Source organism: Protopterus annectens, chromosome 14.part0 (genome assembly GCF_019279795.1).
Source record: "Protopterus annectens isolate FY-2018-M chromosome 14.part0, PAN1.0, whole genome shotgun sequence".
Lineage (NCBI taxonomy): Eukaryota > Metazoa > Chordata > Ceratodontiformes > Protopteridae > Protopterus > Protopterus annectens.
This window is the reverse complement of record NC_056748.1, coordinates 854,400,116-854,423,369: the sequence shown is the minus strand read 5'-3', so window position 1 is coordinate 854,423,369 and position 23,254 is coordinate 854,400,116. Positions and strand designations below refer to the sequence as shown.

The window sequence follows — 23,254 nt, the reverse complement described above, 5'->3', positions numbered from 1 at the left end:
GAATATCAGGAAGTGTGAAATGACATAGGTAGCATAGGAGTTAACATTGACATAGAACAATATCAGTAAGTGGTGTGGGATTTTAGAAAAATGAAGAGTAAGTTTAATGAAGTTGGAAGGAAATAAGAAAAACTACAATATTGACTATGAATGAATAAGATGTGATTGTGCCCTAGTGGGTAGTACGGGGGGGGGGGGGATATGATAGCTGGCTGGTGTTAATCTGGATTAGTACCTGGGCATAACCAATGTTCTTTAAAGTGTAGTTTTAGCTGCTGTTTGAATAGTGATGAGGATGAAAGTAACTGTAGGTCGCTGGGGCGTTTGTTCCAACTCTTACCCACAGAATTTGAAGAGGGAGCCCCCGGCTTTAAGGGATTTCTGGGTGGATATTTCTAATTAATTTGCTGAGCGTAGGGTAATAAGATTTCTATAAATAGTTGCAATGCTACAGAGAATAGGAGTCCTATTGGTGTGAAAGAGAATCTTGTGGGTAATTGTAAGTTGCTGAAATAGTAGCTGGTTCTGGAGTTCAAGCCAGCCTAGCTGTTTGACGTTTAAACAGTGATGAGTTCTATATGGTGAACCAGTAGCAAATCTAGTAATGTTGTTGTAGGAGGTTGCTAGTTTGTTTAGGTTAGTTTTGGAAACATTTGTATAAATTGATGAAGCATAGAGGAGAGTAGACATCAGTTGAGTATGGGAAATGGTGGTTTTGGCTTCAGGGGTGAGGAAGGACCATCTTGTACAGTGAGCCCAGTTTTCTGTTAACAGTTTTAATTGTAGTGCTATGTGTGTCAAAGTTGAGATTGTGATCTATTGTTACCCCTAAGAGCTTGGTGGTTGGATCAGGTGTAATTATAGTACCATTGCTTGATCTGTTGTAGGAGGTACTGTCCTTTAATTCCCCACTTGGCTACAACATTCAAAACCTGCTTTACAGAACGTCACTATACTTGGTACGAACAAGCTCTATTCAACAGTCCCACTACAAATATAAAAATCGACCAAGGTCAATATTTACCTACTGTAAAGTACAAATAAATATTTAAATATTACACTTAAAGCAAGCTTACTGGGTTCAAAACACGGTAGTAAACTACTTAATCCCAGCTAATTAAATTACTCCATTAGATAACTCCAGCAGAAATCGTAGTTTACCTTAACAATAGTGAGGGAATAGTTTTATGCTTGGTGAACTATATTGTAGAATAAAAGGTTCCTCTAAACACTTGCTTCATTCACTGGCCCTTGTAAAGTTTGGTGCAAGTTTAGCCCCACTCGGGATCGCTCCGCACCCCACCCTGCCCCCATATCCCACCCGCCCGGAGTAGTGCTACAGTTATAGCTATAAAGCCACACCCCCACCTTTTTTCTAGCCATACAAAGCCACTTCCCTATCTCCCTCCCCCTTCCACCACTTTTCAAATTAACCATTAACATCCCTCTAAGGCAATTTACCATCACCCTAAGGCAATGAATACCATCCCATCCACTATTTTAAAGGCAACACTCAAAATCATACCTCTCATTCTACCCCTTATAATTATACCATACCTCCTAACTAGTTATGAAGATCAGCAATACTCAGGTTTCCACTACCCTAAATATCAAACCTGTACCCCCTTATCTCCACTTATTTAATACACCACTTACTACCTGGCCTCTAAAACAACAAAACCTAATAACCTGTATCTTAATAAATCAAACCAAAAATACCCCAAATCCAAATATGGTCAAAAACTATTATTTAAACTCATGAGACTATAAGATTACCTCAGAAAAAATACAACTAAAGATGGAGACATCCATCCTAACCCAGGCCCATCCTCAACCCCAAACTCTACTAGCCCACCACTTTCTCTCAGGTCATCTAACTCCCTCCTAATCTGCCACCTAAACATAAGCCTAAACAAGGCACATAACCTACATGCCCTTTGGCAACTTACCTCCCTGACATAATGTGTCTAACAGAAACCTGGCTTAAGCCATCAACCAAAGATAGAGATTTTACCACCTGGGTATAATATACTCAGGGCTGATCGTACAAAAAAAAAAGGGAGGTGGGATAGCAGTGCTATATAAAAGCACAATTAACGTCATAGTTAAACCCATTCAACCACCCCAGATCTCCAATGCTTAATTATTAGCTCTAAAACTACAACTAAACAAATAAAGCGTACATTTAATTGGGATCTACATCCCCCTCTGGGAACAACTCTGAAACACTGGAGAACACTCTTAATTGGATATCTAACTACCCACAAGAAACCATTGTTCTGGGCGATGTTAATATTGACTGGAACCTATGTTCTTCAGACTCCAACCCCAACCATATAAACCTCCATGGATTCTCAGACCATACCCTCCTCCACCACAATAGGTAACTCTAACCAAAGAGAGTATCCTAGATTGGATACTCATTAACAGTCATCCCCATATGTACATGTCTGGGACTCTTCCCAATGACCTTAGTGATCACCTCATCACATACATAAGGAAAGACAAAACAGTCAGCTCTCGATTGCCCATTTACAGGTCTGTCAGAAACGAGAAAAATTTTGAACCCACAAAATTTCAAACGGAACTCAAATCCTGTAACTGGTCAAATCTAAAGTACCTTCCCCTAGATGAGGCAGTAACATTTTAATGCCACATTTACCATACTTGAGTCTCATGCTCCAAAACAGAACCAAAACTAAAACACAAATAGCACCTTGGCTAACAGAATACTCCAAATCTAAAATTACACTTGGAAACAAAGCATGGGCCAAATGGCGTACTGCTCCTCAATAACAGATTCTATACCCAAGACACTACTCTCCTTTAACCTCCAACCTGTCTCCACATCCTTTATCCGATCCTTACTGAAGAAGCTAAAGCCAACTACCCTTTCTGCAGATCTTCTCCCAGCCGAATATCTGCAAAAAGCTGCACATGTCATAGCATACCCCATCTCGATCCTAATTAACCAAACCATAACAGAGGCCATAATTCCCCTCAATTTGGAAAATATCCTACGTTATACCAATACATAAAGGTAGCTCATCCACAGAACTATCAAACTATAGGCCAATAGCTATATTGTCACCACTTGCCAAAATCATGGAAAAGAGTGTGCACAAACCACTTCTATACCATCTCATCCAGAATAAACTACTGACCAACTCGACATGGATTTAGACCCCACCGCAGTACATCCACTGCCCTCCTCTCTTTTACCGATATAATTAACCATAACTGGAATAAGAAAAAAATATCCTCAGCTCTCTTTTTGGACCTGTCCAAAGCCTTCGACATGGTTAACCAACAGCTACTTCTCCACACTCTGAAAACCCTGTACTTAGACAACCAAGCTCTCAACTGGTTTCATGCCTACCTCTCTGGTAGTCAACAAGCAGTACTGCAGCAGAATAAGCTATCTTCCCTGTTACCAAATACCATAGGAGTTCCTCAAGGCTCCATATTAGGACCTCTTCTCTTTTCAGTCTTTATTAGTGACCTCTATACAGTCATCCCCAATGCCACCTGCATTCAATATGCAGATGACTCTACACTAGTATGTTCAGATACCTCTCCAGCTAACCTACTATCTACAACCCAGCTCACTTTTACTACAGTGGAAAACTGGCTATCAGATCGTCACCTGATCTTAAACCCAAACAAAACCAAACTACTACTCTTCTACCCAACCCATAAACCCTCTCCATTTTACCATACAATCCAACAATGGCACTATCATCGCCCCAGACTCCTATACAAAACTATTAGGAGTCATCATTGACCAACTTAGATTAGATATGCATATTAACCAAACCATTAAATCCGTTAACAAGAAACTTGGATCATTGTACAGGATAAAATCCTTCCCAACTCAATGGCCAAAGCAGCCACTGCCCGCTCACATCTTCTCTCTACCTTTCTATATGCCTCTCCCGTGCTTACTAACCTTAACAAATCTGACCTAAACTCATGTTATAATCATATTGCCAGATTTGCAACTGGCATGCCCTATAGAACACACCACTGCTTTAACCTAAAAAACCTTGGCTGGATAAAACTACTCAAACCTTCTCCAGTTGAACCAACTCATAGAAGCATTTAAAATTCTCAAGCAATCAGATAACACCCCTGCACTGAAAAATATAATTCCTTACACCAATCTAAGCTGTCTTCGCTCAAACAGGCTACTTGTCCAAACAATTTGCCAACGCCATTGGAAAAATATGGAACTCCCTCCCCTCCAACCTTACTCTTACTACCTCCTTAGTCCAATTCAAGAGTCGTCTAAAACTCCATTTTAAGTCACATTGGCTTTGCCAATGCTCTAACCCAGGTTATCTCCTCTTCGTTAAACCAAGGTCATACTTTTCCTCTGGATTATCCAAGTTCAAAAACTTTAACCCTTTATTCTCAAATGATCTATTTCCTTTGACTTATTTCAGACCATAAATGGAAGCCCTTAAATCTTTTCTAAATGGACAAGCTAGGGAAGGGACCTGTAACCCCAAACAAGAACAATGTATAGTAACTAAACTCAAAATCTATAATGGTCATTTTTAAGCTAGCATGTTTTAAAAATCTGTATGGGAACTCTCATATTTTGTGGTTGCTATAGCTAGGATGTAATGTAGCAGTATGTAAATTGATTTTTTTCCCTCATACGCTTTTCTATATGTAAGAATCTGTAATTGTGACGATGTTGGAGCTTTTCTCCCCGGGCCTCCGCTGAAAATGGACATGTATCCAGTCAACTATCCCGGTCAACAAATGTAAAATAAGTCACATTGGCTTTGCCAATGCTCTAACCCAGGTTATCTCCTCTTCGTTAAACCAAGGTCATACTTTTCCTCTGGATTATCCAAGTTCAAAAACTTTAACCCTTTATTCTCAAATGATCTAACTCTATTTCCTTTGACTTATTTCAGACCATAAATGGAAGCCCTTAAATCTTTTCTAAATGGACAAGCTAGGGAAGGGACCTGTAACCCCAAACAAGAACAATGTATAGTAACTAAACTCAAAATCTATAATAGTCTTATTTTTAAGCTAGCATGTTTTAAAAATCTGTATGAGAACTCTCGTATTTTGTGGTTGCTATAGCTAGGATGTAATGTAGCAGTATGTAAATTGATTTTTTCCCCTCATACGCTTTTCTATATGTAACCATCTGTAATTGTGACGATGTTGGAGCTCTTCTCCCCGGGCCTCCGCTGAAAATGGACATGTATCCAGTCGGACTATCCCGGTCAACAAATGTAAAATAAATAAATCTGTTAGATTTATTGGAAGGGACTTCTGTGTAGGAGTAAAAACAAGTAACTTGTTTTTTTTTTTGGCATTTAGTAGGAGGCAACGTTGCAAAAAAACATTTTTCAACTGAGGTAAATACTGACTGGGTGATATATTGGAGCTCGGATGCTGAGGTGGTAGAACACACTAATGTGGAGTCATCTGCATATTGTATGCAGGTAGATTGTGGAATATTGAGCTGTAGGTCGTTGATACAGATAGGAGAGGTCCCAAGATGGAGCTTTGTGGGACCCCCAAGAGTAATAGGAAGAAGAGTAGAGGTGTTGTTGTCCCAGAGAACAGCTTGCTGTCTGTTTTCTAGGTAGGACTTGAACCACTGTAATGTCTTTATGTTGAGTGAGTACTGTTCTAGTATTTGTAGTAGTAATTGATGGTTCACTATATCAAAGGCTTTTGATAGGTCTATAAACAAAGCAGTAGAAAGCCTATTATTGTTACGATGCTTGTTGATGCAATCAGTGAAGGATAGTAGGGCAGTAGTAGTACTGTGGTATGGCCTAAAACCATGCTGACAGTCTGCTAGAAGGTTATGTAGGAGGTGATCAAGTAGTTGGCGGTGTATACATTTTTCCATTATTTTGGCTAGAGGGGAGAGCAGAGCTATGGGACGATAGATATTTCGGTTGAGTTACCACCCTTATGAAGAGGAATTGTGTGAGAGATTTTCCAGACAGATGGGATGGAACTTTCAGTAACAGTTCTACTGATTAGTATGGAAATAGGGTAGGAGAGAACTTTAGCTGCAATTTGCAGGTATTCCGCTGGCAGATCAACGGATGGGTTACATGGTTTAAGTTTCGTTAGCAAGGTGTGTATGCAAGATGTAGAGACTGGATTTAGTTGAAAGGTAGGGAGTTTGATAGTCATGGAGAATGGGATGTTTGTGGTAACAAGTAAGGAATTTACGAGAGACTACAGTTTCAGTAAAGGAGGTATTGAAGGTGTCAGCAATTTCCTTAGATGTACTTAGGGAAAGTGCTGTAGGAGTTGGAGTCTTGGAGTGCCCTGGGTGTAAAAGTCTGTTAATAGCAATCCAAAATGTTTGGGGGGTTTGCTGATACCCGTCTTGGAGTTTAAGGTGGTAGTTTTTTTTCATCAAGGAGTACAGCTTTCTTTGTGGTGTTTCTATGTGGTTTACAGTTCTGGTGATCAGCTGGGCTCTTAGTACATCGCCATTTAGACCAGATCTTATTTCTTACTAGGATTTTTTCTCATTTCTTTAGAGAGCCATGGTGCTACTTTACTTCTGGTTCTTATGGATCAACTAGGGGCGTGGTATTCCAGTATTTGTAGGAATTGAGTTAAAATAGGATACTGCTTCATCAAGGGAGAGTTCTTTTAAGGGAGACCAATCACAGGCTTGTAGCTCAGCTTGGAAACGTACAGTTTTAAAGATAGGTTGTTTAGGGAAAAAGGATTTATGCCTAATTATATAGGTGAGTGAATGGTCACTAATGTCGTCAGGTAGGGTGTCTGCAATATAAGTGAGGGGATGGTTTCTTACTAGGATCCAATCTATTGTACTCTTAGTAGGTTTATGGATTCTTGTAGGGGTGGTGATAAATTGAGAAAAGCCATACAAGTTTATATGGATTAAAGGTTGATTGGAAGTACAACAGTTCCAGTCTATATTGAAGTCTCCAAGTACTAGAGTTTCTTGAGGATGAGAGGAAGCATAGGATATTTTCCAGGGTGTTGATATTGCCTGGAGGTAGGTAGAAGCATATTATATAGATAGCTTTGCTAGAATTGACCTGGAGTTTAGAGAAGGATTTGTGTGATTATCTAATGGTAGTTGTAAGTCTACTAGAGGCAAGTTTAGATTAGATTTATACAAAATTGCTACACCTCCACCTTTTTTTTGTAGTTTGGTCTGCCCTTATTATAGTATATCCTCGTGGGATGACTTCATTATCTTTTGTTCCTGGTTTCTGTTAGGCAAAGGACATCAAAGGAATGAATGTCTAGTAGTGCATGCAGTTGGCTAATTGTATTATTTAAGCTCTGTATATTAAGATGGACTATCAATAAGAAGTTAGTAGTTTTGGTCAGGGTTCTATAAATGGTGGTTTGGGGTTGTTGGGGGTTTAGTAGGTTATTGTTAGGTCCTGGGTTATGGTGGATATCCCCATGAAGAAGAGGGTGGTGTTACATATGTGAGAGTTTCAGGAGTTTGAAGAGAGTATATAGTGTTCTGTTTTTTTGGAGACTAATATGGGCTAGCCTATGATACTTTGGGGAGAGGTAGGTTGAGGTAGAGATTATGTTTGCATGTTGTGGGTAGTAGGTAGATTGGTAGGTAATGTTTGTTTTAAAGGATGAAGGGGTGCAGTGATGTGCGAGTTTTCATACCAATAATAATCTGGCTAAGCAACAAAGACCTCCAAAGCAGAAACGCAAGCAACCTCCATCCCCCAACACAACCCAAATGACATAGCCCACAGACAGTGTGCCACTCAACCACAGCCAATAAGCCAAAACAACGTACCCAACACACTAGTCATAGGTGACTCTACAGTCAGGCACACAGATGTCCCACTCACCAGGCTAAACAAGGAGGTTACTGTCAGCTGTCTGTCAGGTGCCAGGACCCGCCACATAACCCACGCACTCGGGTCACTCCACAAGTACAAATATGACTGTCATTGTCCATGTTGGTGTGAATGACCCAAAACGTACCTCCCTGGACTACATGGAGAGTCATGGAAGAGCTCTCCGATCTTGTAGCCCAGGCAGGTATGACCCCAGCCCTGAGTAGCATTCTGCCATCGCCCAGAATGATACCGCAAGTACAAGGACAAAATGATTGACTAAATTGGCTAAGCTTCTGGTGTCATTCTAAGGGGATCCAGTATCTGTCTGCTTTGGATGACATGGCCAACAGACCATGATGCTTTGCCACAGATGGCCTGCACCTGTCGCCCCTGGGATTCCAGATACTGGCTAAGGCTCTTGCTGCCCCTATAGTGCCTTTTTTAGGCGAGGTTCAAATAAATTCACCACTGTAACAGGAACAGGCAAGCAAAAACTGAGGGTAATGCTACTCAATGCTAGAAGTCAATCTCAAAATGCACTCATTTGACGCAATCCTTAAAATGGAGAACAGATATCTGTGCAGTGACTGAGACCTGGTTCAAAGCTCCAGAGAGCATCCCTGCACTACCAGGCTATAACTCATACCACACTTTTCGGCCATGTAACCTGGACTGAAACACCAAAGGCGGAGGTGTGTCCATATTCATTAAGGATATCCACACCTCCAGGCTAGTTGCTCAGCATATAATGCATCCGAGGTTATCCAAGTGCAACTAACTCTGGGCAAAACTGCAATCCAAATTGTAGCTTACTACAGATCCCCCACCATGCCCCAGGATTCCCACTCCTCTTTTCTTGATGTACTGGAAAATATTAGGGTTTAACCAAACACCCTAATAATGGGCAACTTCAACTACCCCACCATTAACTGGGAAAACTACTCTTGTACCAATGCCTTAGCTCAACGCTTTATAGAATTCATTAACTCCATTGCCCTGGATCAACTTACCCACACACCCACCAGGGGCAACAATATCCTAGACCTAGTCATTACCAACATGAGTGACCTGTGCGCCATACCTGGTCAACTCCTCGTTGGTCCGATCCGACCATAAGCTAATCACCCTTGATATCCACATCCTGCCCCCACCCCACATTAAGGAAACCACAGAAAAAATGCCTCCAAAACCAACTTCATGCTTCTTAAGACAGAAGTGGTGAACTTCACAACACCCAAGCAGATGGACAATACAGTTACAACTGCTGAATCCTACAAAAATGCACTCTATAAGCACTTACACGAGTGCATGGATCGTGCTATCCCAAACAGAACTAAGACAATATCCTCCAAAAAAAGGAAGCCAATCTGGTGGTTCCCTGCCATAAACAAACTGTACAACAGAAGGAAGAAACTGTTGCAAAAGAGTAAAATCCCATAAGTGGAGGAGCTCCCTGGTCAGCCTCAGTAAGAAGCTGAGAGCCCTTATAAGATCCTCCAAAGCTAGCTACGAAAACAAAATCGCCACTTTTCTAAGGACAACCACAAAACATTCTATAGCTAGGTCAAGAATCACGATGGTAACACCCACATCTACTCTGAGTTACAGCACAATGGCACGAAAATTACAGAAACAACCGATACTGCCAACATCCTGGCAGATGGGTTCAGTGCTAACTTTACCCCCTCACTCACCCCCTAAAGGGCCCATATCTATACAGGAAGAATGCAGAGTCCTTGTAATCACAACTACGCAGGTAAAAGCTGCACACTCTAAAGCCAAAAACACAGCATTCATGGGACCGGACAACATCCCAGGCTGCATTTTACACAAACTTCAGAACAAACTGGCTCCCCACTTAAGCACCATGTTCAATAATAGCCTCGCATTAGGCTTTGTGCCCACTGAATGGCGCACAGCAACAGTTATCCCACTCCACAAAGGGGGAGCCACCACTGATCCCGGGAACTATCAACCTATTAGCCTGACGAGCCTGGTCTGCAAGGCCATGGAAAATATCATGGAACTCAAACAAGGATATTGGTAACCTCCAAACTCTGGATCCTACCCAGTTCGGGTTTGTGAATGGCAGATCATGCCTCCTGAACCTGATCGACTTTGAGGCAGTCACCAAAGCAGTAGATGAGGGTAAGGTGGTTCACACAGCCTATCTTGACCTCGCCAAGGCTTTCGACACCATCCCCCATTCTGGGACTATAGCTAAACTCAGTAAACTAGGTATAAATCCCTACGTCACAAGATGGGTTGCCAACTGGCTCACTGACAGAACCCACACTGTAAAAGTTGCAGACTCCAAATATGACCTCAAAGCAGTGACAAGTGGGAGTACCACGGGGTTGAGGTCTGGGACCTCTCCTGTTTGGTATCTACTTCTCTGAAGTACAGGCTAACAGAAGGCCTTTGGCTAACGAAGTTCACAGTTGACTGCAAACTAGGAGCCATAGTCAAGTCCCCAAATGATGTGGACATCCTACAGAAGGGCCTCACAGACAGATGCCTGGTGTCAGACTCATGGCCTCAAGCTCAATGCCAAAAAGTGCAGTGTCATCCCCTTTGGTAAAAACTCTGTACCCATGAACTACCACATAAGCAGCAATCTACTTAACACTGAATGTGAGATGAGACCTTGGGACCCAGGTGGACAGTAGTCTCTCCTTTGATAGTCACATCGCCACAGTAGTCAGGAGGTCCTACGTGGCACACATCATAAAAGGGTTCTCATCCAGGAAAAAAAAAAAAAAAAAAAAAAAAAAAAAAAGAGGTCATTGTTCCCCTCTACTCGTACTCTATAAAGGGTCTAATGAGTGTCAACGCCCCTTTTGGAATGTACCTCAAGACATCTGCAGCAGCTGGCAAGGCCACAGAAGTACCTCACAAAGAGGATTGGTGGCCTCAAACAAATGCCCTACACTGATCGCCTCAAAAAGCTCCAGCTTTATTCCATAGCATATCGCCTACTCAGACGATCTCTGCCTAACATACAAAGCTATGCCAAACCCAGAGCTGCTGGACATGCTACACCTAAAGAAATTCCAATCCCTCCGAGCTATACGTTCTAGGGACCTAAACCTTGTCACTACAATAAACAGGATATGCTGGAGGGATAGATTCCTGGTCCCAGAGACTTCCCATACTCTGGAACAGGCTACCCCATCTATGTCAAGCAAAGTTCTTTATTAGCACTCTTCAAGAAAAATCTTGATGAGTGGATGGGAAATAGGAAATGCACCCTGGGGATCACTTGTGTCTCTGCTCGACAGTGGCACAGGAAAATAACTTTCTTGGGTGGTGTAAACCAGGGAACCTTGTTGGCTAGGCTTACGTAGGCCCTTGGGCCGATAGCCTAGTACCTACCTATGAACCTAGTACCTACCTATGAACCTAAGCAGTATGTCTGAAATAATTTCAAACTTGACAAGTACAAACAGATTTCATTAATACACAGCTCACTAAAGATGGTCACATAAGCCCTAATCTGCTGCTACTGAAAGAGCTGAACTCTAAAGTACTATGTGCAGGAAAGACGGAAGAGATTTCTTAAAAGTATTTCTCTTGATAATGGGGGGCTAGAGGCTTGACAGCTCACCATAGGAACAGATCCAGGAGTGAACACAGTGGCCTGCATTTTCAGACCTACTGTGTGTGCATAACATACGTATGTATGTTCAAGGTTCAAAACAGGAGTTATCAAATTATAAGTAAGGGGACAGTAACAAGTATCACTTATCACAAGTATACAGCATAATCAACTTTTGTCATGGTAACAGTGAACAGTAGGACGTTTCAGGAGATTTTAGCTAAAATATAGAAAAATAAAGGAAGTATAGTAAAGGGCAAGTGAGACAAAAGTGAAAAAAAGGGGAGCATTTGTGAAAAAAAATTGCAACAGAAAATAAAAGGAAAATAACTGAATAATTTCAGAAATAAGAACTTAAAAATGCAGTCTATGCATTTGCCCAAGATTGTTTGGTGGACCAATTTCAGGCACAGTTCAGGTGAAAAATTGTGTGGTAAGAGGAAATAACCTTGACGCATTCAATTAAACAAAATATATAGTCATTTTTACATACAATCGTGAAAAACCCACTTGATCTTAACTATTCATTGCTCACATCTCCTCCTCTGTTTAGTAATGCCGAGTGAAAGGTATTGTTATGCAAACACATTTAAGTGAATCAGATAAACAGTACCTGGGGATAACTATGCTGAAAACAGTTGGGTTGTAGAAGAGAAAGTCCCTAGCAAGGCAAGTCTAATGGTCCACAGGAGTTTAAAAAGCAGCCAAACAAAGGAGATAAATCAGATTAGAATTGGGGGGGGAGAAAAATGAAGACATACTGTTCTGGTCCACTGACAGAAAAAAAGGCACTGAAACACAGGTGATGCAAAACCTTTTGCAGGCACAAGAGTTGCATTTCACACTGGTTATAGAGAAACTTTTTTTTAGGGGGGGGGGGAGCTGGCATACCTCACATGGTTAGTTAGAATTACACCTCCGAGACCACAGCAGGATTTGATCTGGGATTCCAAACACATTTGTGAGCTTGAGGAGCTATAAAATGTATCATTTTTTTTTGGGGGGGGGGGGGGGTTACAAAGAAGGCATATTCCAAAGCTGGAACAGAAGTAACTGCAGATTGAAGAGTACTCATTTGTAATGATCTCTGTTGGGATCAGGGTTGCCAGAGTCTTGTACTGCCAGTTAAAATCCTGGTGAAACAGCTTCCACTTTTTTTGATTGGCTTGTATACCAGCATACAGGCGCAAAAAAAATTTGCAAAATGGAACTACTACTGTTTAATGCAGAACTGCACGATGTACCGCACTGAACAGAAAAGGGTCCACTGTGCAATTTTTTTTCTGACTGGCTCATACCTGCATATGGGCCAGTCAAAAACTGCCAAACAGAGCTACTTGTGTTTAATGTGGAACTGCCCGATGTTCCGCATTAAAGACCTTTTTTTTCCCCTGGTGTTCACTTAGCCTGAAAACCTCGTTTTTTGGGCCCTGCCTGTCCCTTTATAAATCTGGCATCCCTGGTTGGGATTCAGATATTTCTTTTTATCCCCAGTTAAAAAGTCTTTCATTCTGGTATTCTGGTAATGGTGTCTGAAAATGACAACTCTTCAGCAGAAGAGTCCAAAGAAATGTCTTGATTCATTCAGAATTCTCCAGAGCAGACCACTGAGATGCACAGTCTAATCCCACTTCCTCTACACTGGATTCAGAGCTTGATGGAGATGTTTTATTTTCAGAAATTCCAGACTAATGACTGAAAGGCTGGCAAATCCTAGCCAATCATCTTTCGTTCTTTTAGCTACAGGGGATCCTGGGGCAGATACGAGTTTAACTTTCGTAATTCCTTTTCCTGGGAGTGTCTATTTTAAAGGAGCACTTGGACATCTGGTCATTTCCCAAGGAACCAGACTCCAGCACTGCCCAGAAAGGGAATAATGCCCACCCACTCTGATGCTGTAAATTATTCACCTCTGCTAAAAACAAATGTATGAGAAGGCTTGAAGAACATGTTAGCCTTTCAGCCCTTAGCCTCATTAAGGGAAACACTACAGGTGTCAACAGGAAACCAAATTATCAGAGGGCTCCAAAATAGTCCCAGAAGACCTGCAACCCGAAACGAAGGCAACACGGAAGCCAGAAAGACCACAGATTTCCTAAAACTTTTCAGAACCAAGAGGCAATACCCAAAGAGCTGCAACTTGGGTCGATTACAGCACTTAAGGGCTTTCCACTTCTTGTTGTCTAGATAAAGAGGAAGTGCACAAGTCTCAATCAAGTTAGTCCCCTAGGCAAATGAGAGATGTAGTAGCAGGCATGGTATTTTAAAACCACATGAACATTTTCCCTTTTATCTAGGCAAATTCTGATAGAACAAAATATACTTTTCAGAAAACAATAGAAGACAGCCTCCACAACAGGATGCACACCTGCCCATCAACTAGCAGACTGCCAAACCTACTAAATCAGACCTTAAGATGACTTGCTAGTTGCTTCAGTGTCAGGGAAATTCTGGCATTTTGGCACCCATACATGTGTTTTTATACAGAGCTCCAATGGATATACAGGCAAGTAGATGTCCTAAAGCTATGGATGCTGCATAGATATGACCCTTGGCAGGATGCATCTCATATAGCTTAGGTTAAATCAACATTATTATTACTCTAGTGATCACCTGGAAAGCTATGCGGCCTGACGTGTGCTGCACTTAAGTATTCAAAAAGTGCATGAAATTAAGGGGTATGGCGAGTCCAAAGGGCAGAGACTGGAACTGATGATAAATGCCTCCTAGCTGAAAGTGGAGGCAACTTCTGTACTGCTTCATAACTCAGATATGCAAACATACAGAAGAACTAGTGTGCATTTCCAACTGCCTTAATCATCATCAAAAAGATTGACTGCACAGTTACCATCCACAATTATCTTTTTTGTAGAGTATTAGCCTGGTATAGTATAGTATAGGCAAAAGTTATGGGTATTTTGTGGAACTAAAGAATCCACAGTAGACTTCAAATGCTTTCTGTCCTAGTGGGACCTCTTGGATGAGCTTTTTGTAGGAGCCAAGGAACCTGTCATTTTTTTTTTTTTTTTTTTTTTTTAACACCTGGAAGAAGCAGTGCATTTCATTTGATGACATCAGCAAAGATCACATTCAGTGGTTATGTAATACCACTTATTTGACTCGGACCAAACATCTGACTGAAGAGAGAACCCCCAAGCTGCTTCTAGAGGGGAGCAGTCTGGCAACCATACATAATATTGAGGTTTCACTGAAAAGGGGGCCCTAAAACTCTGGTTCTGCAGATCCCCTGTGCCACTGGTGTGGCATCTGTTGAAGGATGTTCTACCCAGAAAATGAACATCAGGACTTCTTGAACCAGAGTTCTTTGCCCCCCCCCCCTTCTAGTTCCCTGAATAGGACCTTTGAGTGGATGAAAAGTAGATGCCCATTGCAGAAAGTGTACTGTTGCTTGTTCTTAATCACTTTTAGGTTTTGGACAACAGAAACCATCACTGAGGAAACATTTCTAGAAAAATCACAGTAACCAAGCATGACTGACAGGGACTGCTGTCCTACATTACAGAGTAGCCTCATGGACAGGTGCGTAATGGCCAACATTAGTAGATTCTTGAGCTTCCATCTGTTTTAGTGTCAGGAGTGGGGGGTCTTCAGAGGGAATCTAGCATCTGATCAACCAGATCACTCTGGAATCTTGTTCAATATGCAACAGTTTAGCATCCTTAACAAGGACACACTTAGGGTCCACTTTCTAAAGCAGTCCATCCTCACATTTTCCCAGTTAGCATCCCCAATGCAGAAGGACCTGCCCACAGAGACCAACATCTGAGCAAACATGTTGAGGACTGAAGACCTCAACAAAAAACCCAAACTAGTTAGTGCCAAGGCATCAGTTTTAACCATTCAGAGTTGAGACAGTGAGCTCACAAAGGCTTCACAGTAGAGCGAGTCAGATGCATGGATGGTGTTAACTGGGGGTGGCAACACAAATAATGGGAGACCCTGGATTTTTTTTTGTTCTGGAGGAGCTGGTACAGAGAGGAGTGCCATGGAAGAAGCAACGGAGACAGGAACTGGAGCGTGATCCCATTAGCCCTGGGTGAGATCATACCAGTCAATCCAGGCTCTCTCAAATGCCTTCATTACTGGATCCCAGTCTAACTTTATTACATACCTGGAAGACTTGAGGAAACTCAGGGTGAGGGTGGTCTTGAGTCCAGGAACTTGGAGCACCCTCTTCAAAGACCTCACACTATTAGAAGCACCCTTCCTTGGAGACCAGTCAGGAAATATGGCCCCTGTATTTTCTGTAGTTAACACTGAAGGTCATGAAGCTGGCTGACCTGACAGGTGTACATAAGAGGGGCTCTTCCACCTTTGGAGTCAAAGCAGATTGAGGGTAACATCAAATGTCTCTTTACCTCTGTCCTTTTCTAATCGTCTTCCACTCTGTGCTTTTGGTTGCTCCTTCTCAGGAAGTTATTCTTAGAGAGTTTAAGACTCATTCACCATGTTTCCCACTTTGGCAAGGAGAGGGGCTTTAAAGATCAACTTGTACCTTCTGTCAATAAGTGACAGGTTTCTTAAAGATTTACATACAATATGTATTTGCAGAATACTTCGTGCCCTGGCCCCATACAAAACACAGTGCACATGCATGTCCTCTGGCAGAAATCTGTGCATGCATCTGGTGCACTTTCAAAACCTAAAGCCTTTATCACTGGTGGTGGTAATGTTCGCATTAAGAAAAAGGAAAACAAAGAACAGAGCAGAGCTCTGTAGAAAAGAGGGAAGAGGAGGGATAAAGAGGTGTTAAAACTTGTAAAACAACTTAAAGAATGAAGATACTTTATTTAGCCATGGAAGAAAGTTAAATATCACCAACTTAGTGCAGTCTAGTGGCAACTGGCATCAGAGGAACACAAGGTGTACTGCATCACAGTAAAGGAGAGGAGTTCAAGCATTGGAGAAGTCTTTGTGGAGAAACTGCCAGATCAGATCCACCACAGTAACAAAAGCTAGAGAATGAGAGGGAATATAAGACCTTATTTGCATTTTCTTGCCCTAAACAGGGTAGCTGAAGTCCATAGCTCTAAAGAAATTACGTCAAAAAAGCAAATGTAAAAGGTAAAGTAGCTCCTCCAACTGTAAATGAGGAAGGACAAGGAAAAATGGGGGGGGGGGCACAGTACTGCAACAGTTACTTGTTTAAACATCTACTGTCACAGTAAGTTAACTTACACAACTTATATTCTCATTACTGCCTTACTGAAGCTGTATCAGGCAATTGTTTCTTCCAGAGCTTCTGGCAGGTGGCTACCTCTAGAATGGACTGGTGGTAGTGGTTGCAATAGCTCTGGCAGAATGTGCCCCGATGAGCTCAGGACCCTCTTAACATGGCGATGTAACAAAATGCAATACAACTTGAAATCCATTTAGAAAGTCTGCTGGCTGACTGCTTTCATTTGCAAAGGATCCAAATAGCTGGTCAGATTTTCTGAAGTCAGTCTTGCGCAGATAAAATCTGAGCTGCCTTTGCACATCTAAGGAACAAACAGCTTTATCCCACTTTGCTCAGAGGATCAGGGAGTCAGTTAAGTGCATTGCCTGCTTAACAGAGGACTACATAAGGCATAAAGAAGGGATTAGTTGGGAGATATTTACCCTTGTGGAATCACAGGCTGTTCCTTATATATGAGGAACCTAAAGCTCTGAAATTCTCCAAGCAGATGTGAGGGTCACTAAGAGGGTCTATATTGGATCAGAGAACGCTGATTCATCGACCCTATGTAAGCAAAAGCTTACAATCCTGAACACTCGGAACAATGATTTTTTCCCCCCGGGGGAAAAAAAATTGATGTTCCACAAACCAAAAAAAAAAATCTTTAAATAGTATATAATGTCGGGGGCTGTGTCCCCCCCCACTTAAATATATCAACTCCAAGCTCACACCACAGTGGAGAAAATGGCAAACTCCCAAAATCAGCCCAGCAATTTTTTCCCCTTGGAAGGGGGGGGGGATTGCTGTTCCGGGTGTTCGGGATTGTAACCTTTCGCTTACATAGGGTCGATGAATCAGCGTTCGCTTTTTTAAGCATTCGCCGATTCAATACAGACCCCCTAAGAGATCAGTTTTGCAGATGCTAAAATGTAATGCATGAAGATGCTGCAGGCTCAAAGAGAGGCAAGGTAAAATTTCCCAACAGAATTTAGATCCCAGAACATGGCAGGAGCTCTCCTGGGAGATATTGGGTGGATAATGCTTTTGAGAAATTGTTTCACCATGGGATGGGAAAACCGAGGGGGATGCAACAATAGAAAGCAATGGTGTGGATTTTAATAGACGAGTAAAAGTGCCTGAGGGGAGTTGCGTCATAAAATAAAACGGGGGGGGGGGTGCGCTTGCTTGCTTGTAAAGATGCTCTCCCATTGGATCAGCACCAGTCAAAATTTTCATTTTTGATGTGTAGGAAGTCTCCTGGTGGACGTGTAAGAAGTCCCTTAAGGAGCTGGCTGAAGGGTATCAAGATCATACCATCCATCATGATAGCCTGAGTGTTCAAGTTGAGGTGCATTAGTACCCTTGTGATGACTAATATGATGGGTATGAGAGAAGTCATACAGAAATAGACCTGTCCATGGAAAGGAGGTATGCATCTTTCTGGGCCATGTAGCCTGGACACTTTAGCAAAACTTGCCGATCCATTTTCCTTTGAATTAAAAGGATCTAGCTTTGGCACACTCCACTTGTCTGCCAGGCTTCTGAAGATGGACTTGGTCATCATCGATTCATGAGGGTCTGTCACTAACCTGCTTTGGTCATCTGCTAGATCACTACCTGCCCCTGCGAGGTATTGAGCAAGGTGTAGTCCCCCAAGTTATATGGCCATACAGCACAGTAAGAGTGGATACCCCACTTGTGGACATACCATACTATGGTACTGTGTCCTTGCCAACAGTGCGCCTGGTGTCCACTTTTGTTTGAATTCCACAAGGCTTCTGTAGACTGACATTTCTTTTAGACTGAAAAGACTCAGAAAGGCTGCCCCACCTGCCTTGCATTAAAATCTGTAAGTGCTCCCCTCCCCTAAGCCAGGTAAAAGGCATCTGTGGTAATTTTACTTCACTGCCACTCCTTTGTTCTGCCTGCAAGCATCTATCCATCATAACAGCTCAATCATTACCCAAGGAAGAAGTGATAGCTTTATGCTCAGAGGATATTGGTGCTGACATCACATTTTCTAAGTACCATTGTACGCTCAATTTGCAGCTTTGCTAAGAGTCATTAGGGAGCAGGAAGCCATATACCCCACTACTAACAAGAGCTCCCCACCTGTGACAGACTCCTCCTGATTCAAGTACTGCCAAGAAAAGAATTTTCTCCTGAGGAAGGCAATTTGTCTGCTGGAATCCAACAGATCCTAGGTACCCTAGGCTGGCTTGAGGGCTGCAGGCCAGACTTCTTGTAACAGAGCAAACCCAAAGTCTGAGACATGCCATGGTCATTTGCAGGAAGGAGTAAAGTTCCTCCAAAATGTTTCCCTCTATGAAGCAGTCATCCAAAGAGGTAAATCTACAAATAAATCCAGACGTTTTGTGAAAACTGTGGGAGCAACAGACAAGCCAAAGGGCAATGCACAGAACAGAAAATGTGTCCCACCTGCCCTGAAGTGATGGCCATCTCCTGTGCTCCTTCACTATGGGAATATGGAGGTAAGCATCCTTTAAATCCCAAGTGATTGCCAAAGGATGAATCATGGGAAAATGATTTTTGTAAATTTAGCATTCTGAACTTTGACCAACAAACATGGGTTAGCTTCCAAGAGGTTAAATATGGGTCTCCAGTTCCTTTTTTCCTTGGGACCAGAAGAGTCTGGAGTTCAACCCAGCTCCTTACTTGTTTGAAAAGACTAGTTCTATGGGTCCTTGCGCCAAGAGATCCTTGATTTGAGGCTGTGTGCCTCTTACCTGCCCTTTTGGATCACAATGTAACAGAACCATGGAAAAAATGCAAATTGTATTTTGTACCCAGTTCTGAGGATTTCTAGGACCCACCCACCTATCCCGGGTGATAGTTTGCAATTTATTGAAGAGGGACAGTTTTCCCTGTAGCTCTGTATACTGTATGGTGTATGAGTTTGAGACGAAGGGGACAGGAAGGTGCTTGACAGTCATGGCTTCTTCCTTCTGAATCACTTGGGTTGGGACCCATAGGCCTGGTTGTGGGATCTACTTGCCACCTTCTATGCTGTCCACCCCTTCTAGTCTTTATGCTCTGGGCATTTAATTTGGAGGCAGGAAAGGACCAGGACTAGGTAGGGTAGTTTCTAATGAACCTTGGAAGTGAGCTCTGTAGACTATCCTTGACAGTTTGCATATTCTTTGCCTTTTCCTCCAGTCTTGAGTCTTCAGTCCAGAGTGAAAAAGCTTGTCCAGGGGACATTAAAGATTTCAGCTCTGTCAAGGGTTCTACCCTCACTGCTACTGGGTAAATAATTCGTACAGGTGCTGCCCTTGGCTGTCCATTGATCATAGAGGAGACCACCCTGGGAACCAACACCGAGATTTTTAAGATGTTTGAGAATCCATGACCCTGTAAAAATGATCAGGTTTCCTGGGGGCAAAGGGGCTGTGATTCAAGCTGCAGGGATAGGTCATAAATGAAATCATTCAATACATTTAGGACTGGAGAAATTACCAGGGATTAATGTTCAGAAAAGCAAAGAAACTGACCCTTTTACTGAAATGAGGGGAATCATGAGCTTCCCAACTAAAAAGATTCTCCATATTATGCAGACTCTCTCCAAAGGAAAAATTCTCGGGAGGCGAAGCTGAGGCAAGGGTGTCATCCATCTCAGAGTTGGCACAGAAATGTTGAAAGCTGGTCCACATATGCCACAGCTCATGCACAATAGTCTTAGAAATTACAGGAATTCAGAGGCAAAAGACCTCCCTTTCACAGGAGGTCCTTAGGCAGGGGTTCTGCTAAGGCCCAGCTGCCTGGATTTCATGACATCTACAAGACCCTCAGCTAACCTGCGGAGGTCCTGCAGGTAAGTATGAAGGTGTCTTGTGGCCCAAGAGGTCTAGTCTGGGTCAATCTAACAGCAACAGTCTTAGTTTTGGGCCTGGTCTTGGGAAGGTCACTGGTAGGAGCCAGCACATATCATGGCATCCATCTGGTCTGCAGAGATTTCCTCCTTGATGCTTCAGGAGTTTGTTCTTCCTCCTCAACTATATTCAGTCTCTAAAGCTGCTGCCTGCCTAACTGCTCAGGACCCATCTAATGCCCTAGCTAACTTGACTTGGAAGTAGACTGGGCTGACAGCATGGCAGTCTCCAAATAAGCCTCTCCAGAGGCCTTGGCTACATGCACTGCCACAGGGGGCTATGAAGGAATTGCACCTCCTCCAACAATCTGAAGCCTACACGGACTTTCAGAAATGCTGTGTGGCTCCTTAAAGAACTTCAAATGCTTTGCCTTTCTCTTGTGATGGAGACTAACAGGACCAACAAACACAATAATGATGCACAGAAACCACAGTCAATTTTCTAAAAACTTCTGATGGGACCCAAGCCTTATGATTTACAGTTCTAGAATTGAAGTGAACACACTTGGGCCACATCATGCACTGGACCCAGTATAAGCAAAGACCTGGTGAGTGACTTGCTTTCAACAATCTACAAAAACATTACTCAACATCTAGTAGAAATTAAATAACCAATTAAGAGACAGCTCCCAACAGGGTACTTGGCTTAAGATGCTCAAGCCCTGCTTCTGGTCAGAATATCTCCGGCAGCAACAGCTAGAAACAAAAAATGAAAAAAGTTTGCTAGGCAGTTATGTTTTATCCACCAATGTACTGACAGAGGGACGCAGCCAGGCCTTTGGCAGGAGAAAGATTCTCTGGTATTTGAGTCAACCAATGAGGTCCACAGCAAGAAATCTCAAGTATTACTGCAATGGTGGGACAGGATACACAGCAGGATAGCACCAAACACCACACTAAATTCTATTTTAGAAAGACAATGGAATCCTATTTGGCAGAGAAAAACTTGTGGGGAGAAATACCTGTAGTTGGCTGGTTTAAACATTTAGCAGCTGTTGCGGACCCCAAGAGCCATGTGTATACAAAATAATGGTGAATGTTGGTGCTGCAAGTTTTGTTTAGATAAAACAAGCCTAAAGAAACGCGTATATTAAACCGAAGAGAAACCTCTACCACAAAATTCAGAATGTTTCAGGTTTAAGGTATTTACTTCGATTAATGAGAATCTCCTTACCATTGACTAATGCACTGGCATTCTCCTCCTCCTCAGAGCTTTCTTCTGAGCTGCTCTCCTCAGCAGGTTTTTTTCCAGACTGTTTTGATGTAGAAGATGGTGCTTTAGAGGTTGGTGTTACTTTGACCTTTGGCTTGGGAGATTCTTCCTCAGAAGAACTGTCCGAACTGCTATCATTTGCCTTCTTTTTACCTTGGGCAGACAATGGTGCTTTTGGTGTGTTAGTCACAGACTTTGGGGTAGAGGCTGGAGTCTTGGCTGAAGCACTGCCTGATTTAGTCTTTTCAGTCTCATCAGAGTCTGAACTGCTTTCAGAACTGCTGCTGCTCTCAGTCTTTTTTGTGGAAGCCTTTGATGCCTGCATACTGGGAGTAGTGACTGGCTTTTTTGCCTGAACAGTCTTGGGTTTGGGTTTTTCTTCCTCTTCACTAGAGCTATCAGAAGAACTGCTGCTCTCTCCAGCCTTTTTTTTACCTGCTGCTAAAGTGTTCCTGGCTGGTGACTTGCCTGTGACCACTGCTGGGCTTTTGGCGAGTGCTGTTGCTGGGCTCTTGGTCACTGGCTTTGCTGGCTCTTCATCACTGCTGGAACTGTCAGAATCTGAGCTACTGTCTTTTTTAGCTGCAGCTTTGGCTGCTGCAGTTGCTGGAGGTTTGGGACCTGGCTTAGCAGGAATATTTGGTGACTTAGCTGTTGGTGTTTTCTTATTTTTCACATTTGCTGCAGACTCATCTGAACTGTCAGAGCTACTATCTGGCTTTTTAGCTGAAGCTTTTGGTATACCAGGTTTTGCAGAGGCAGCTGACGCAGGGGGTTTAGCAGCACCTTTAACACGTGATTTTGTAGGGGCATCCTCTTCAGAACTATCGGTCTCTGCAAATGTCAATGGAAAAAAGAATTACAACTAAAACTACAAAAAGCATATTAAATTAAAAAAATCTTCAAATAAACTGTAGAATTAAACATTTCAGATTACACCTTTGCTAAAAGGCATAAAACCCAAACAGCAAAGTCTGGTCTTAAAGAACGTCTTCCCTGCTTCCACTTGAATTTACTCCCGGAATTCACAGTTGCAGAGCCAACAATGAAACTGGGAACCTAATGCTAAAGAAATAATTTGGAAAAAAGCTGATGCATCATGCTATACCTTTCAAAATTAAAGTTTTTATTTGTAAGAGGAAATGCATCTGTTAATTTCCTTCAAAAATAATCAACACATATATAGAAAGAAAAAACTACCAGCAATAGTTATATCCAGTTCTTATATGTAAGCTATCAAACCTCAGAGCCCAATTGCTAGAAAGTTACGAATCACAACTAAACTTAAGTTTAAGACACAGTGGGGCATTACAACTAGTGGTCCACCTGTTTGCGGCCAGAGTTTTGAAAGGAACTTCAGGTATCAAAAGCTGCAGGTGAAAAGCATATTTACTCAAAAAAAAACACACCTCTGCAAGAAACTTACCATAATACATGTTCACACAGGATCACTGCAATGGTTACAACCCCTGGGACTTCTGCCAAAGAAATGCCAAAACATGGCCCAACTTGCAAGGCTCTGAACCAT

General features: G+C 42.4%; 1 protein-coding gene across 4 annotated transcripts in view; it reads right to left on the bottom strand.

Annotated features, from left to right (window-relative positions):
- LOC122789298 (nucleolar and coiled-body phosphoprotein 1-like) overlaps positions 1–23,254 on the bottom strand; it is a 1,070,760-nt gene that overhangs the window by 126,849 nt on the left and 920,657 nt on the right. For all 4 annotated transcript variants that reach the window (XM_044056613.1, XM_044056615.1, XM_044056614.1 and 1 more), the window contains one exon: positions 21,688–22,560. In XM_044056613.1, coding sequence (XP_043912548.1) covers positions 21,688–22,560 — 873 coding nt within the window. The remainder of the gene's footprint in view (positions 1–21,687; positions 22,561–23,254) is intronic.